The 16,753-nt window shown below is 40.2% G+C and overlaps 1 protein-coding gene across 4 annotated transcripts in view; it reads left to right on the top strand.

Moving 5' to 3' along the window:
- The window catches only part of LOC121175419 (corticotropin-releasing factor receptor 1-like), a 42,272-nt gene extending 30,146 nt beyond the window's left edge, over positions 1 to 12,126 (top strand). For 3 of the 4 annotated variants that reach the window (XM_041029183.1, XM_041029182.1, XM_041029181.1), the window contains 7 exons: positions 173 to 326; positions 2,607 to 2,667; positions 3,349 to 3,421; positions 6,153 to 6,238; positions 6,490 to 6,625; positions 6,900 to 6,941; positions 9,530 to 12,126. In XM_041029183.1, coding sequence (XP_040885117.1) covers positions 173 to 326; positions 2,607 to 2,667; positions 3,349 to 3,421; positions 6,153 to 6,238; positions 6,490 to 6,625; positions 6,900 to 6,941; positions 9,530 to 9,670 — 693 coding nt within the window. In that variant the 3' untranslated portion in view covers positions 9,671 to 12,126. The remainder of the gene's footprint in view (positions 1 to 172; positions 327 to 2,606; positions 2,668 to 3,348; positions 3,422 to 6,152; positions 6,239 to 6,489; positions 6,626 to 6,899; positions 6,942 to 9,529) is intronic. The other variant, XR_005892708.1, reaches the window with a different exon arrangement.
- The last annotated feature ends 4,627 nt before the right edge of the window (positions 12,127 to 16,753 follow it).

The raw sequence follows: 16,753 nt of genomic DNA, 5'->3' as shown, positions 1-16,753 counted from the left end.
GCAGGATAATTCTGGAAATCTAACCTGAAAGACCTTGTTAGTAAATCTGAAAGAAAAACAACTATACCAAGATAATGTCACACAAAGCATTTTAATACGGTTTAAAAAAATGTTTGGTCGTAAAATGAAATATATTATTTTTGAGAAAATGAAAGATGGATTCCTTTTGTAGGTGTGGTGTCGCCTCGTCACCGCCTCGTTCAACTATTTCCACTCCACCAACTTCTTTTGGATGTTTGGCGAGGGCTGTTACCTCCACACCGCCATCGTCCTCACCTACTCCACCGACAAGCTGCGCAAGTGGATGTTCATCTGCATCGGCTGGTGTACGTACACTTTCTCCTCAAACAGCCTGCACAGGCCACTTCTCTGCAGCTGCATGAAAACTTTAAAGAAATACGGTCGATACCGCCCGTGTGTCTGTGAGTTAGGAGCCAGGAGAAACAGCTAGAATGACTCTACATACACCTACTAACACATCTGAAGCTCCTTAATTAACACATTTTTTATGCTGTTTAATCCAGACTCAAACAGAAAAGTTAAAAGAGTCTAAATGTGGTTTCACGGGGAGCTGTGTGTCCCTTTAAGTCTAATGCTTGGGTTATAAAATGGCTATAATTTGATTAATTGCACATTTCTTAGAAAGTTTCACAACTAAAGCACAAAATCAGCTGTGTTGGTTCTTCCAATGATTTATTAACCTTATGAATCCAATAATTACAGCTAGGGGTGTGCATCTCAAATTAAAACCAAAAAACAACTAAACAAGGTAAAGGAACTAAAACTGGAAAGATCTGTTTAGCCTCAGATCAACAATAAGCTACTGAGGTAGAATATAACATTTTAATTTAATTTAAATTGCCACTCGTTGTGTTAGACATCTGTTCTTTGACTTCATCTTTTACTTTATTACACAGCACGCACTTGTCAGTGAAATGCTGAAGACTTGGTATGTTGTAACGGGGCTCCAGTGTATGATCTTAAGTCTTTAACAATGAACCGGGTTACTGAAGCCGTTATTACCTTGGCTCTAGCCGAGTTGTGGCTGAGTTTCGGCTGGAAGAAGTCTTGTTCGCCTGTGTCCTGCCGTGTCTTCGTGCTAGCTGTGCTAGCTATGCTAGCCTCAGCGCCTGTTTCCCCATGTCGTCTCACCGAGTGAGTGTTGAGATTTGTCGTACTAACGTTTTTACACGTTTTTACACTCTTCACATATCGCAGCGGTTTTATCCAGTGCTCCATTCCTCGTATAAAATCCACATTTCTCCCAGACCTTTGACTTTAAACTTGACGGTGCGTTGTAGATGGTGTCCGTATGGGACATTTTTATTTTTCCCTCGCAAACACAGCGCTATCTGACGTCTCGCGAGAGTGTTATGGGAAGGTGCGCGAGAGAGTCAGGGAGCAAGATGGCGACAGGTAACAACGTTAAACCGATTTATATCTTTGCGATCGCGCCATCGGCCGGTTCATCCTACATTTAGACCGATTCAGGGCTCTGTGTACCGAATTTTCAAATCAAAAACGATTTTCCAATTCAAATCGGTTATTTTTTACACCCCTAATTACAGCTCATTAATGATTTATAAACGGTACCAGGTCAGAAAGGGGTTTGTTCTTATCAAACTCTTAGAAACAAAGCAAATACGCGAATTTTCCAAAAATGTCAGTTTCGTTTCATTTACTCACTCGAGTCACTTTGGTTTCTTTTCATCTCAAAAATAACAAACTGAAGGTCAGATGCTGTTTTTACCCAACAAACCTTTCGACAAGCGCTGGACGTGATGGAGGTACCAGGATTTCATGTGGCAGCTGGGAAATGTATTGGTGTGGAGTTCACTAACACCCCGCTTCACACTGTCAAACTAAACTATGTGCTGTTGAGATTAGGTGTATTGTGCCAGCTGGATTACATTTCCCCCAGGGCAGTGTGAAGCCTCCGTGTGAAGAGGAGATGGCAGCACATTTCACGACTGCTGTGAAAAAATAAATAAGATCACATTTTATTTGCTTCGCTTAGCTCTGACTCTCTGGCTTTGAGAGCTGAAATATTATTAAGACAGCGAGGTCTGGACAAGAGATGGAAACAACAGGGAAAATTACAATTTTCAAGTGTTCGGGGGCCGCGAAGGCAGATTTCCTGGGGTTTAACACAGTAATGATGACAGAATATTGCTAATGAAGTGGAAAGTTTCCAGAGACGTGGGACTTACATGTATGTGACGTGGCGACTGCCAAGGTCCTCGTGCTCCTGTTAGATGTGAGTAATATGTGTTTGTCTGCCTTGTTACACTCCTATAAGTCACTACATCAGGAGGTCACTTTGCATCATATCAACCAGAGTCCAGCTTTTCATTCATTCACAAAGAAATATTCAGCCGGTGACAAGTCTTGGCTCGCATCTGTGGATCACAGCACACAAGCAGCAATTGCTTCTGACAGGGCTTGGCAGGCGCTGGTGCTACGCTGGAAAAAAAAAGACAAGGATTTCAGACTGCAGCGTGAAATCCCCGGAGTGATATTCGGTGATTTGAATAGCAGAGAAAGATAAAAGAAGAATATGTCACTTTGCCTTTTTCTCTTTGTTTTGTTTTCTTTTTGCCTAACAGGTATACCATTCCCCATAATTGTGGCGTGGGCCATTGGGAAGCTCTACTACGACAATGAGAAGTAAGACCTTTGTTGTGACTCAGTGAAAGATTCAAAGCGACTGAACTTGTTTTCTTCACTCCGAAAAATAAACCACAGGAAAAATCAAACTGTTTTGCATTAAGGAGATGAATGTCTAATAATAACTAGTACAGTATTCTTGATTATACTTAACCTCTGCTACCATTTCCACTTTGAGTGGGAGTGCTTAGTCCTTGATTGATGTTGAAGTGGTCTCTTTTTTTTGATTGAGCATTTTAAAAATGTGCTCTGGAAAAAATAAATCTCCTTATTATTAAATCATTTTTGTCTGTGATTTAAGTCCATAAAGAGATAAGGCTTTGTATTCCTCTGAGGCATAGGGCGTTTCCAAAAACTATTAAAAACTCATCCAACACCTTCGTATTTCGTATTACATCACACTCTTACACAGTGTCTCAGATATAAAGTGCTTTAACAGTATAGTGATTTTTGGACTTTGCAGTATCTTAAAGGGTTAAAGTTGCTGTGGAAGAATTTCTCACCTCTGGACAAAATGATCCCGAACGCTCTATAAGTCATATTTTGGATAAATCGCTGACTGGAAAACATGTTGAATCCTGAAGTCGGAGGGGAATTCCTTATGAAAGATTATGAGTGACAGTATAAATACCTCTGCCTGCTCGAACAAACCATAACTGATTGCTTTCGTTGATATTTCAGGTGCTGGTTTGGGAAGCGAGCTGGCGTCTACACAGACTACATCTACCAGGGCCCCATGATTCTTGTGTTGGTGGTAAGAGTCTGTTCCACATCACCTGCTCATACAGTTAGTACTCATTCACTTGGCAACCTGCACGAGAAACGGGGATTATTTTAGACTCTGGGCTGAAAAACACGTACGAACTCCAAGGATTTGTTCATGCTTGTTTGTACCTGTCAGGAATGGTCTCTAACACGGGGTCATTTCCGTATCCCGAGGGGAAGGTTTTTTTTTTTTATTATTTCATCACGTATTAAATATTCTGAATTTGTGTGTGTGTCACTTTCACTGAAAAGCTCTCTCATCTGCATCCAGCTCCACGTTCAGGAGCTCTCCTTTAAATTACAGCTGAAAGGAAAAATAATAAATCATCTTAAACTGGACATCTGCCATCTGGAAGACCTCTCCTTCAGCATTCAGACGCAGCTGTGTTATTCTGACTCTTCCTCACCCTGCTAACAGTCTTTTTTGATGCTTGACTCTCAGCCCTTCGGCAGGGCTCGTGTGAATGATCCAGCAGATTTTCCAGATTGGCCGGGGACTCAGCCCGGCTCCTCGTACAAGCTTTAGTCATCTCTCGTCTTGACTACAGTGACTCCCTCCTGGCTGCGCTGCCAAAATACTGTCCTCAGTCCCTTCCTACATGCATGCCCTCAAACTCTGACCACTACCTCTGGTACAACTCCCCTCGCTGCAGCCATTTGGCCATTTCTCTGCTCAGCCTCGGCTGTTTTCGCCCTGCTGGGACTCCGGTGGTGGAGTGACCTTCCCGTCCTCGTCAGAAACAGCACATTCCCTTATCTTCTCTCCGTAGTTGAAAAAGTCATCTCTTCAAGAGGCACTTTATATTTCTGTCGCTCCCCTACAGCACACATCTGCCTCCTTCAATATCTCCATGCTACTTTCACTGAATATTCTCCAGTCTTGCTTACAATAGCATGTTCTCTGAGGCTTTTATCTCTTTGCTTAGCACTTGATCCTGCAGGATCATCGTCAGGTCACCAGAATATCTGTGGTATCTCCTGTCAGGGTGCTGCGGTTGTGAACTTTCCGTGCCTTACCATCAGTGGCTTTTAATGTCAGCAATAAAGTGATGTAGTGCTATAACGGATAAATACAGGATGTTATTAAAAATGTTATCATAAGCACTAATGCATGGGGTTAGTGAAGACCAGCAGAATGGATGGTTCTTGAAAGATTGCCATACATCTGTTCAGGCCAAGGTCAGGTCAGCCGGCCCTGGAAAGTATTCCTCCGGCTATTTTTGTTCCCATGTTACATCGTTCACACCTATTGCATGAGTTATGGATTTTGTCATTCATCATAAAAAAAATGCATTTATATAAATAGTTAAACACACACACAAGAAATAATGTATTTCATTGTGTGTTCTGCAATTTTATATAGTATTTTATTCGATCATCATCATCATTATTAATGAATAAACAAATAAGCATTTTAATGTTATAGCTGCTCAAGGTGAAGCTGATTTTAAATATTTATGAATGTATTGGGCAGTTTAATCAGTAAGTAGAAGAATAAGCAGGACCTTACACCAGACTTCAGGGAAAAATACTGAAATTCATGGTAAATGATTTGGATCTGACCTGAATTTAATGTTTTTTTTTTTTCCTCGGGCCCTTGGCTCATCCCTCCACCAAGTTCAGTACAAATAGTTTCAGCAGTTTTTGCGTAATCCTGCTGAGAGATAATCAAACCAGCAAACAAACACGGGGGAAAACCTCCATGCATGACAAGTAAAGATGCACTGTATTATTCATCACATGTTTTGTATGTAAAATCTTATTTAAGCAAGTTACTGTAACTGTACAAATATAGAATACAGGAGTAAAAGTACAATATTTACATCTGAAATGTAGTAAAGTGCAGTAAAGAGCAACAAACGTATTAATCCGCAGCTGAAAATAGTCCTACATCGTCCAGCTTCTTTAGGTCGTTCCTGAGCCTTTAAAAATATAAAACTAAATATTTGTGAGGCATTTTTAAAGATTTATGTCAGTTCTGCTGACAGGGGACGGAGGTTTTGAGCGATACAGCAGATACTGTTGATTACAGTATTTTATGAATCCCAATGGGAAGTTGCAGGGTCAAGTCACACTCGAGGGAAAAGATGAGAAACAAATACAATTAAAACCGTGACTAATAAATAATCAGCCAGAAGATAATTAAGACTGAGAGCTAGGACCACATTTTAAATCATTTAATGTACACTGTGCAACGATAGTGCAACAGTAAAACACTGTGCATTAATGCAAGTAGGTGATGTTGCGCACTGCACTTTAGGGCACAGGACTGACTTTGCATATATTAAAATAGAATTAACTGTACATTAAATATGCATATTACAACAGCAGATGCATGTTATATGTAGATAAGTAATAATACAGATGTGATAAATATGTAAATACTGTAAATACTCAAATTATTTCTTTATAGACAAATGCTTTTCTGCTGGATCTGTGAATGTGACACAGACAGAACTGGACAGATGAAGAAACAGATGAATTAGTTATACAGAACATGTGATGAATATACTTTTTTACATCAAATTGCTTTATTCTTAAATGCTAAAACATTTATACAGTAACTTTCCTGTAACGAGCTTTCTACCCCACCATGCTTCCTCCATTGTTTGCAGTGACCTGCAACTGAAAACTACCTCTCTGTGACATTAACAGACGCTGTAAAGTCTTTACAAAGAGTCTCACATGTCTGTGTTTGATTCTCCGGCTTCTCTTCTCAGATCAATTTCATCTTCCTCTTCAACATCGTGCGAATCCTGATGACCAAACTGCGAGCCTCGACCACGTCGGAGACCATCCAGTACAGGTGGGTGTAGTGTAACCCAGGTGTTACCTGCAAGGAAGAAACTCAAGAGGCAGAACTTTTCACATACTCCTGTATGTACACACTGTAAATAATTCATGTTTTACACTTGATTGGTGGAGTGTGCTGAGGGAATACAGGAGGGTCTTTCCCTGCAGTCGCACAGTGCTGTTGCCTCTGTCTAAAACACAACAGTGCCCGTAGACATAGACTCTCTGTCATGGTTGTCTGATCACTGTTCTGCTCGTCTGCAGGAAAGCTGTGAAAGCGACTCTGGTGCTCCTCCCTCTCCTGGGAATCACCTATATGCTGTTTTTTGTCAACCCGGGGGAAGATGAGATCTCTCAAATCGTCTTCATATATTTCAACTCCTTTCTGGAATCCTTCCAGGTATGGTTTGTCTGGGAAACCGCAGATAAACAGAACAGAATGTCATCTATGTGTGGGAGTATTTTTTTTTTTTTTTTCATACAAAGACTCAGTAATTGTTTTGAGTGGACATCAAAAATAACTGTTCCTCTGCAGAGATGATTGAATGAATGTAACGTGTGTGATAAGCTGCTGAGTGTGCGATTAAAACGGGATCAGGGCGTTGATGTTTTGAATGCCCTCTTTTCTGACGATGCTTTGTTCCTCTCTTTATCTCCCTCCTGCTCTCACACAGGGCTTCTTTGTGTCAGTGTTTTACTGCTTCCTAAACAGTGAGGTAAGCAGATTCACATCCGCTTATTGATCTAACATTTTATGTTCTCCCTGCTTCAGACACTTTTTTTTATATTTTACCTCTTCGGGCACTTCCACTCTCCCTTTTGGTGGCTGTTGCTATGTGTTATTGCAGAGAATTGAGTGATAGACCTTGAAGCACTTATATTTAGGGCACAATTAAGACTTGTCATGTACCGACATAAGTGACATCACTTTCTACGCTTTATGACAGTGTCAACCCTAATTTGGCTTCACGGAGAAATCAGGGGTGAAGCCCGCTCAAAATAGCACAGAAATATTAATATGCATGCATGCAGAAATGGTGCTTACTGTTTCATGTGTGGTATTATTATCATTTATAGTAGTAGTAGTAGTAATAGTTAGTATTATTGTGTGCAGTACCATTTTTTTAAGGTTTTGCTGAGTTATTTTCAGACATGATTTGTGTTCTGGGAGATGGAAATATGTGAAAACACTTTATGTGCCACAAGTGCACAATTTAGAGAAAGAGAAGTAAAACGACATGCAGTATGTTCATGCACAAAGGCAGACATACACCACGTATTATGCACATCCAGATCATACACTTTGACAACAGAAATCATATCTTCCTTCCTCATCTACATCACCTGATCAGTAACTGTTCCCTTTGCTCAGTCTCTCCAGATGTTTCCTAACAGCCGACGGTCTCACTAACGCAAACAGTTATTTCATAGTTTAGCTTAAGTTTTAACTCTGTACAAACAGCAGAAAACAGATAGCAGCAGTGAAACAGATGTTGCAGAAGAGGTCGATAAGCTGTAGGCTCACACACTGCATCTCCCCTTAAATCAAGAATAAATGGAGCTAAGAGTCTGCAGCCACGTTAGCAGCACTGTGACCTCCGATGCTCCTGTTTCCTGATTTGGGTCGTTCTTCCGACTTTGGTGTGTTCGTGTCCTTTTAAGTCAGAATGTGGAAACAACATGGACGATACAAAGAAGACATGTTGTATTTTATGGCTCAGAGCTGAGAGCAAAGGAAACAGATCTGATGAGCCATGACATGATTAAATCACATCAAGCAACAGTTAGAACCTAAAACCACATTACAAATTAAATGTTCGCAAAATACTTTACGTTGCAATACGTGATTTTGCAAAATGCACAAAAGCTCCTTGAATATTAAACCTTTCCCTCCAAATCAACCACTTCAAACTACTGATGACAAAAAAACTGAAAATCTCAGGTTGAAAATCAAAACTCTGGCAGAAGATTTTGTGTTGACCTCATCACTTACAATAGGAAGCAGATTGAGAAAATAGATTTTTAGGGCTTTTGAAGTGGACAGCTTTTTAAAGTGTCTTTAAAACTTAGCCAGCCCATCATGCTCGCCAACGTTTCAATCAATACCATTTTGGCTTTAACTCCAACCTGTGAAATATCTTCTGATGTCACTGAATAGACCCTAATGGTGCCACCGGAGCCAGAAACTAGGAATAAATATAATGATATTACCACTTGACCTTTTCAGCGTGATAGTGTGGATATATTAAATCTTTAGGTTTAATAGAGGGAACCTGCCGGTGTGTCAGCTGAATAATAATCTGTTGTTTCAGTCAGTAACATCCAGCTCCAGAGCCTAACATCATATCACGGAATGATCACAAGTTATTCCTCGAGTAGCATGTGGATGTAATATCAGCAGACTGCTGCCCTTTGGTTACCGTCCCACACTGTGTTCGCCGGCTGGATGATGAATGAATATCTCATCATGAAGCGTGTTGTAGCTTCTACGAGGGGCTTAACCATGTGTAGCTTACAGAAGGTATTGATTTGGTGTTTTGTTGCAGGCTGAGAGTAGCAGAAAAGCAGGGGAGGGAAACAGGACAGATGAACAGAGAAAACCCGCGGTCACATCCAAGACCAAAGGAAAACGTTCAGCATTAGAACGTGTGTAAAGGATTAAATGATCTTACTTTGGGCCAGAGGAGACAAACCAGACATAATGCTGGTTTGTACGCTGATGAGCTGAGCTGTGAAGTATTTTAGTGTAAAAATAAGGTTTTGGTATTTCCTGTGGATCAGCGTTTTAGATTAAAGCTCTTCCTGTGAAACTACGTAGTGATTACTGAGGGCATGTACAGAAGTGGGACACATGGGACAATTGATTTTGGGATGGGGACGGGGAGCGGAGGAACCCGTTTTAATCATCATTAAAATGATGTATGGCGTGTTTACAAAATACATTAAATTAATGAGTCGGAGCTGTAAATTCAGTTTTACCTTTCAGAGACCGATTCACACTGAAGCACATTTCTGCCTGGAAAAGAAAAAACAAATGAGAAGTTGAAGTTAAAGGAAAAATTAAAATTAAAATCCTCATGGAAACTCAAAGTCAGAAGTATAGGATAAGCCCACATTTATTCATAAGTCATAATTTTGACATGATAGTTTTATGCAATCTCGCCTTCTTTTTCTGGTTAATTATAGTGTTTTCCATGTTTCTTCTCATTTTGTGTCGTTTCATGATTTTTAGTACAAAGACTGACCGACCGACCGACTGACTGACACATCCTTGATCATAATTCCTCTGGTTTGTTGTTGACAGGTGCGTTCGGCTGTGAGGAAGCGGTTCCACCGATGGCAGGAGCAGCACTCCATCCGGGCCAGGATGACCCAGGCCATGTCCATCCCCACTTCACCTTCACGGGTCAGCTTTCACAGCATCAAGCAGTCCACGTCGCTATGAGAGGCAAAACCAGCTTTGTCCTACATACGTGCTTTGGGAGAAACCTCCAGCTGCTGTTGTCATCATTTTCTGCCTCATCACTGGAGGACACTGAAAGACTAGAGAGCAAGAGAGGGAGAGACTGCATCAGTCTCCCAAACCTCAGGAGGGACATTAGACATTCTGGAGAAAATGGATGGGGGCGAGGAATAAGGACACTGCAGACTTTGTGAAATGAGAGGTTAGTGGATCAAACGATGCACGTGACCAAGCTGAGTTTGGATGTGAATGTACAGCACTCCATATTCTTTTATGTTTGCCTGCCGTAGAAATTCTCTGTTGTATTTCTGCTTGCACACTGTTACTTTTGCTTTCTTGCATCAGTGGGAACTTGGATCTTGTGCCACTGGACTGCACTGAACTGGATTCCACCCCGGCGGACACTGGACTCAAATGCTGCAGGGGCAGTGACTAAGTTATTACCATGAAACTTTCAGATTTTATTTTCATTTTTTCTAATTTTATTTTGTTGTCACAAACAATTGTCTGATCTTAGTGTTTGTGTTAATTTGGTGTTGTGCTATCTTCCTCTGTTGTCAGTCAGCTTGGTGCAGTCGTGCTTCTTTCATCAACTTTCCAGGAGGGTTAAACACATTCCACACGATCTGCCTGAAGAGTTTTGTTCCAGAATAATGCGTCTACCGTGAACACATCTGTGGCGTTTACTGCTGTCGCTAAAATCAAACACATAATGGGCTTGAAATTTGTTTTCTTTTTGAGAATGTTATGCATGAAGCGAGAGACAAGAGGAGCCTCAGACGTAACATACAGCGATAAGATCCATCTCAGTAACACCTCTCTCTTTAGGAATGATTTAATCCAAACTGGATGTTGAGTTTGACTAAAATAATTAAACCTGATCTAATTTTTTTTCCACTCAGGTTGGCACAATAAGCTGTAAATTATCATATGATCATATGCAGCTGTTATGAGGAGCATGTTAGCAAACAGTTGCTTGATTACATGTCCATCAGGGACAATGCAACGTTAGCATTCATTTCAGGTCTGTTTTGTGGCCACCTGATGAATGTAAGTCCAATGTTCCACCTCTTTTATCCCTGTTTTTGGCCTCTACCAGCTCCTGGAGGAAATATCTGTCTCTGTAGCTGCTAAAAGCTCCACTGTTCACCAGCTGCTCTCTGACTGAGTCTGTCTGCTGGTGGCTGCTGAGCAGGTTGTGTACAGGGTTGTTTTTTTTATAGCTTTTATATTGAAAACAGCTTCCTGCTGCACCTAAAACCGACTGAGACTTAACCAGAAGTTGTGACCTGGAAATCCAAAACAATCCAAAAGATAAATACCTCGGAGTGGTGCAGTTTTAAGTCAGTCACAAGACACAACATACAAAGACTGCTGGATGTTTGGAAGCTCCAGAAAATGCCAAGAACAGGAACAAGAGTTGAGATGATTTTTGTCAAACTCCCACGGTATTAACACTCATAAATATATATATAATATTTTTATTTGGAACAAAACTCTTCAGCTAAATAAAGAGACTTACTATTGTTGCCTCTCTACCAGCAAGCCACATACAGGGAATCTTTAGCTGAGAAGGATAAATCCAGTCAGGAAGATGTTCATTCTTGCAACTACCAAGTGACTTTCTGTGGTGATTGGTCGGCTTGAAGCACGACACCTGAGCGAGCTGTGCAGTAACTTTGTTTACTGATTTATTGTAAATATAAATTCTAGAGCGGGGTGTTAAAATCCAGTGAAGTCGTCACAGATATAAACCAAAAAAAAAGACAAACCACACACTGTAAATCATATGGGCACATTATCCATGTGATCAGCAACGTGCAGTCCACATTCCTACTATACCAGTATGCCTAGCACCTGTGCATTTTTATGAACTGCTATTTATGTCAAATTGTATATGAACCTCATCTGTTTGTTGCCCTTAAGTTAAATTTCATTGTGTTTTTTTTTTTTATCCCTTTCAAGTGATGTGTGAGCTCTGGTTGTTATAAAAAGTCAGATTGTTTAAGACAACAGATTTTCACACGCCACTGCGATGTGTATTATTCTCATTGATATATGCTCAAATTAAAGAAAAGTCTAGTTATCATGCACTTTTTGCAATGTAAAGAAAGTTTCCCCAGTAAGAAAAGTTAATGTTATAACGTTTTTGTTTTTGTTTTTAACTGCAGCAACCAAAAGTTTGATGTCAGCGGGAATATGTTGGTGACATGTTTTCATTCCAGCACAGTGAAAAGCATTTGGTCAAACAAAGAGAAACATCCACTGACACTGACTTCTCCATAGTTATGTGGTACATGTGTTGGTCAATCAAAGTCACAATGTAATTCACGATATTATTTATTGTTATTTATTTCCGATATTGTTATTTTCATACTTGAAAAGACGTCATGGTATAATAAACAGTGTGTTGCATTCGACTGAATGAAAAATTTAACAAACGGCTGAGATGTCAAGTAAAGTTTATTTATAGCAGAGCACATTTTATACACAAGACAACACAATTCACTTTCCATAAGGAAAAAAAAAAGAAAACCACGTATACACATTCAGCTGCTGTTACGGGGTACCCGCTTTAAAGGCTCTGCTCAGGATCACACTGCCATTTGTCTCCACGGTCCCCTGAGATAAAAGCAAACAAGAAATACATTTTGAGCATCTTGTGATCCTTTTAAGCTTTGTGTGTGTGTGTGTCTCCAAGGGGGGCACAGCTGAACATCAGCTTTTAAATTAGATCCTTCTGCCCAAGTGAACATTCACTATTTTCTTCCACGACCGCAAACAAGAGAGGAGTTTTTCCTGCTTTTTGTCGGTGATGTTACAGCGGAGCACGGCACCCAAACAGGAAGAAGTGAGGGGGAAAATTCGAGTTGCAAAAATTGACTGCGACAGTATTCATGATGATTTTCAAAGCATCAACATATGCGTTGTGATTTAGGGCTCGTGGCAGTACCATAATGCTAAATTGGATGTGAACTTCCATGCAAACACTTAAACAGTGCATGAAGGTTAGTCATCGCCTGCAGAGCAGCTTGGGGCGAACGCTTACTGCCATCTTAAGGATTCAGTTTTACAGTCAGGGTTTGTGGCTTTGGGAGAGTTGCTCATCTTCCATGTTACTGATCAGACTTTAGTCAGAATGGTTTAATTCTCATTCTCATTAGCGCTGATGATTGCATAATGACTGTTTGTTTGTGTGGAATGGTGCAGTCCATGGCTTTTATCAGTGCTGTGTATTTTGTGGTAAGGAGGCTGCAGCCCTCTCTATGCACAAATGACACAGTCTCCATCTTCATAATAATGCAATTCAACAAAGGTGCTGGAGGATGATCAATAAATGTGCACGTTCACCATTTCCTCGATTTAACCTGTGAAACCTGACTGACCTGATGGTGCGTCAGTCAATACGAATTCATGCTGTGCAGCCGAACATTGTTAGAACCCACATGACTTTATTTTCAGTTCAAGTGGAGTCTCCAAAGATACCAAATACATTTGGATGAACTCTGGGAAAATGAGCATAAAATGATGGACAAGGTATTTTCATTTGATTTAACGGTGCAGCCACAAGAAAGACGACATCTTGGGTTTGAATATTTCACCGTCTTATATCTTCAGTGCAGAGCTAGAGGAAGCTGATACAGAATATGAATCATGTTGGGCCGAGTGGAATGAGATGAGTTTAATAACCGTAGATCTAAAGGGGAATCAAAGGGCTGCATCAACTGAATGTTAGAAGGTTAAATGATGATCCTGGTGATCCTGAGCGGTTTGTCTCGCGAGGGAGCTGTCATGCCAACTGGTTCTCAATGGAGCATTCATATGCATGAGAGTCCAGCTCATAACATGGTTACTCAAGGAACCAGTTTTGGGTTTCCACATGTCATCAGTATAACTCTGTTAGAACAACCAGTGAAGCTCATATTCCTCCAGTGTGAGTGTGTGAATGAGCCCAGATTTGTCCAGAAGTAAATGACTTACTGTCGCATACAAATCTTATTTTTACATTCTAATAAATTACAGAGGAAAGTAAGTGAGTACATTTACTCCAGCACTGCACTGAAGTACAGTTTTGTGGTATTTCTACTTTTGTATGTCCATTTTATGCTTCTTTATACTTCTGTTCCACTTCATTTGAATGGTAAATATACTTTTTACATCACTGCATTACACACACATACATACATGCATATATTCTAAAATGGTCTATTGTGTGTAATGAGCACTTTTGCTTCTTCCACCACTGGTTGGGCAGGTTTATTGTTTTAACTGGTGTATTTATGAAAATGGATGTAAACAACTCAGTCTAAATAGCAACATAAACTCTTCAACGACCCTACAGCCTCTCTGTCGCGCCGCTGCAAACCCCATAAAACCACATCTTTAATTCTAGGAAAGATCACAGTGTTTCCACGCATACCAAACATGTAATTCAGAATTTCTGGGAAATGCATGAAACATGAATTATTATGCTGATGAGATGACTTGCTGACTGTTGTCTCACCTGTTATAGTAACTGGATCATCCTGTGCGAAGAGAAAAGATAACTGCTAACTGAAAGATAACCATGTCCACAGACACTGAGGAAGACGTTATAAATGTTGACAAATACTTGACATTAATGAACACATCTGCTTTCAACTACATAAAGGTGCATCAAATAAGAATAGAATAACATTAAAATGTTACAGCTAAAAACCAGAGTATGACCATTAATTGAATTACTCTGTAGTAAGAACATCAGAGGAGCTCAGCCGGAGCCCGATGATGGTGTTGAGTGTGATGTCTCAGCTCCATCTAGTGTTGTTTCACTACAACTACATTTAGATGTTTCCCCTGTGTTTTAGTGTTGAGTCCTTTAAACAGGAGATTTCCATTGTGAGTTTATAAGGATTCACAAACATTTAAAGGGATGTAAAGAGGAAGTGGTCTTGAGCAGGATTAAAGCTTGACTAGACGTGAACCTGTATGATTGGTGCATAAGGATGAAGGCCACAAAAATCTTGACACCACTCTCATACAAATACTCTGTGAAGTGCTCTGAACCTGTGACAGGTAATTGTGGATTCCAACAAAGTTTATGGAATGAGCTGAAAAATAAAGATGAGATGAGAAACCAAAGAGGAAAAATCTTCAGATGTTCAGTCATGCATGTATACAGCCGGAAATGGATGTTCTTGTGATGTAATGATCTTACTGAGTAACAGCACAGCTACGTCAATAATCCAGTGAGGACAAATCTAAATAATAATGTTTGTAATATACAGTTTCAGTTTCACGCACCACATAATCTAAAGGAACAACTGGCTATATGAGCACTGAACCTCAGCAAGCACAAGTCAGCAACACTGGCTCTAGTCTGATGAACATGAATTCCTCCAACACAACAAACATGCTCTTTGAGATACTCAGGGGCTCTGTGATTATGAACCACACTCAGCTGTAGTTGTACGGCTTGATCCTTCACAACTAACCACCCAAGCTGTTGGAGATGCTGTTAGTCAGTGTGTGTGCTCACGAGTTCAGATCCAGCACAACTCTGACTAACTTGCCCTGAGAGATCTGATGTTTTCCTTTAAAGTGTTCTCCCCAGACATTTAAACCACAAATAGATTCAACAGTCACTTAGCCAGCAATCCTAACTTTGATTTTCTTGCCAAAAGCCTGGTTCAAAACATATGAAGAGTTTATAAAATATGATGCTTGGTTATAAATTAAACTACCCAACCATACAAGTGCAAAAGACGTGAGAAAATTAACTGGCAACATTTCCATGATCATTTATGTAGGCTTTCATAACAAATTAAACATTTCATGGTTCCAGCTTCTCAAATATGAAGATATGTTGTTTTTCCATGTAATTATTTTTAATTTATCTATTAGAATTCTGTGGTTTGGACTATTGGTTGGACAAAGCACTGTAAAGAGGTCACTTCTTTAAATCTAATGATTTAATAAACAGTATGACTGTCACAGAGGCCTTTTTCTGCACTGAGTACATTTAATACTTTAAGTGCATTTGCCTAATAATACTTGCATACATACTTGTAATAAAGTATTTTTACAGTGTGGTGTTAGTAACTTTGCTTCAGTGAGAATTCGACTCCTTCCTCCACCACTGATGGAAGATATTGTATTGATTAAAATACAGTAAAGTTGAATGGGTGAGCTGCTATTCAGACATTTCCACTGAATGTTTGGAGCAACCTACTGTCTAAATGTAGAAAAACCATCTTTCTCAATCAGGCCTTTGTTGCTATGCTGGCATGGACATGGGGTGACAGTCAGTTTTATTCAGTATTTAACTGTGATTTGGGGAGGTCACACTTAAACACTACTGACACTAAGAGAAGCTATGTTCAGCCTCTTGATGGGAAGCTCTCAGGAACTGAAACTGCAAAGCTAAATCCTGTATATCCATACCACTGGCCCAGTGCTGCCTCACTAATTTATTTTCCCACCCATCCTCAGCTCCTTGCCTGCACTTATCTCTTGCCTCGCCAGTTCCAGCTTAAACTTGACTCTTTTTAGTGATATACTTCCTGTTCTGCCCAGACTTCTTTTTCTGGGGGGGACAAACTGGGAGATCCAGACTATTGAAATCTCTTACCACCAGCAAAATCTATTTAGCATTAGATGCAAAGAGTAATTTCAAATGAAATATGTTGATGAAAGTCATTCGCAGCCATCGGCTTTATCTGCTTGTGATTTGCATTGAGCTATGGAAATCTGCGGCTCATTTCGGAGTAAAGTCCCACAGACAAAGCATCACAAATATTAGATATTGTAGTTACTTTGAGTGAAAATGCATCAGGGTGGGCTGTGAGTAGCTAGCATGCGAGTGGTGTAAACAACAGTCGTAGAATGGCACAGTAAAAGCAGACATTTGTAAATGACGGGGACACTGTGAGACTCCAGAAAACATTTCCAAATGAAAACAATATTTTTGATAATGAAGTTTCGTGCTATGAACTTTCGTCCACATTTCCGCTGTACGGGCATTTGCTAAGACTGACAGCTGCGAGAGCCAATAGAAAGCCTGGAAAGGAAGCGTTGCCCAATAGC

Source organism: Toxotes jaculatrix, chromosome 21, assembly GCF_017976425.1.
Source record: "Toxotes jaculatrix isolate fToxJac2 chromosome 21, fToxJac2.pri, whole genome shotgun sequence".
NCBI lineage: Eukaryota > Metazoa > Chordata > Actinopteri > Toxotidae > Toxotes > Toxotes jaculatrix.
The sequence above is the reverse complement of the archived record's forward strand: the minus strand, read 5'-3'. Positions and strand labels throughout refer to the sequence as shown.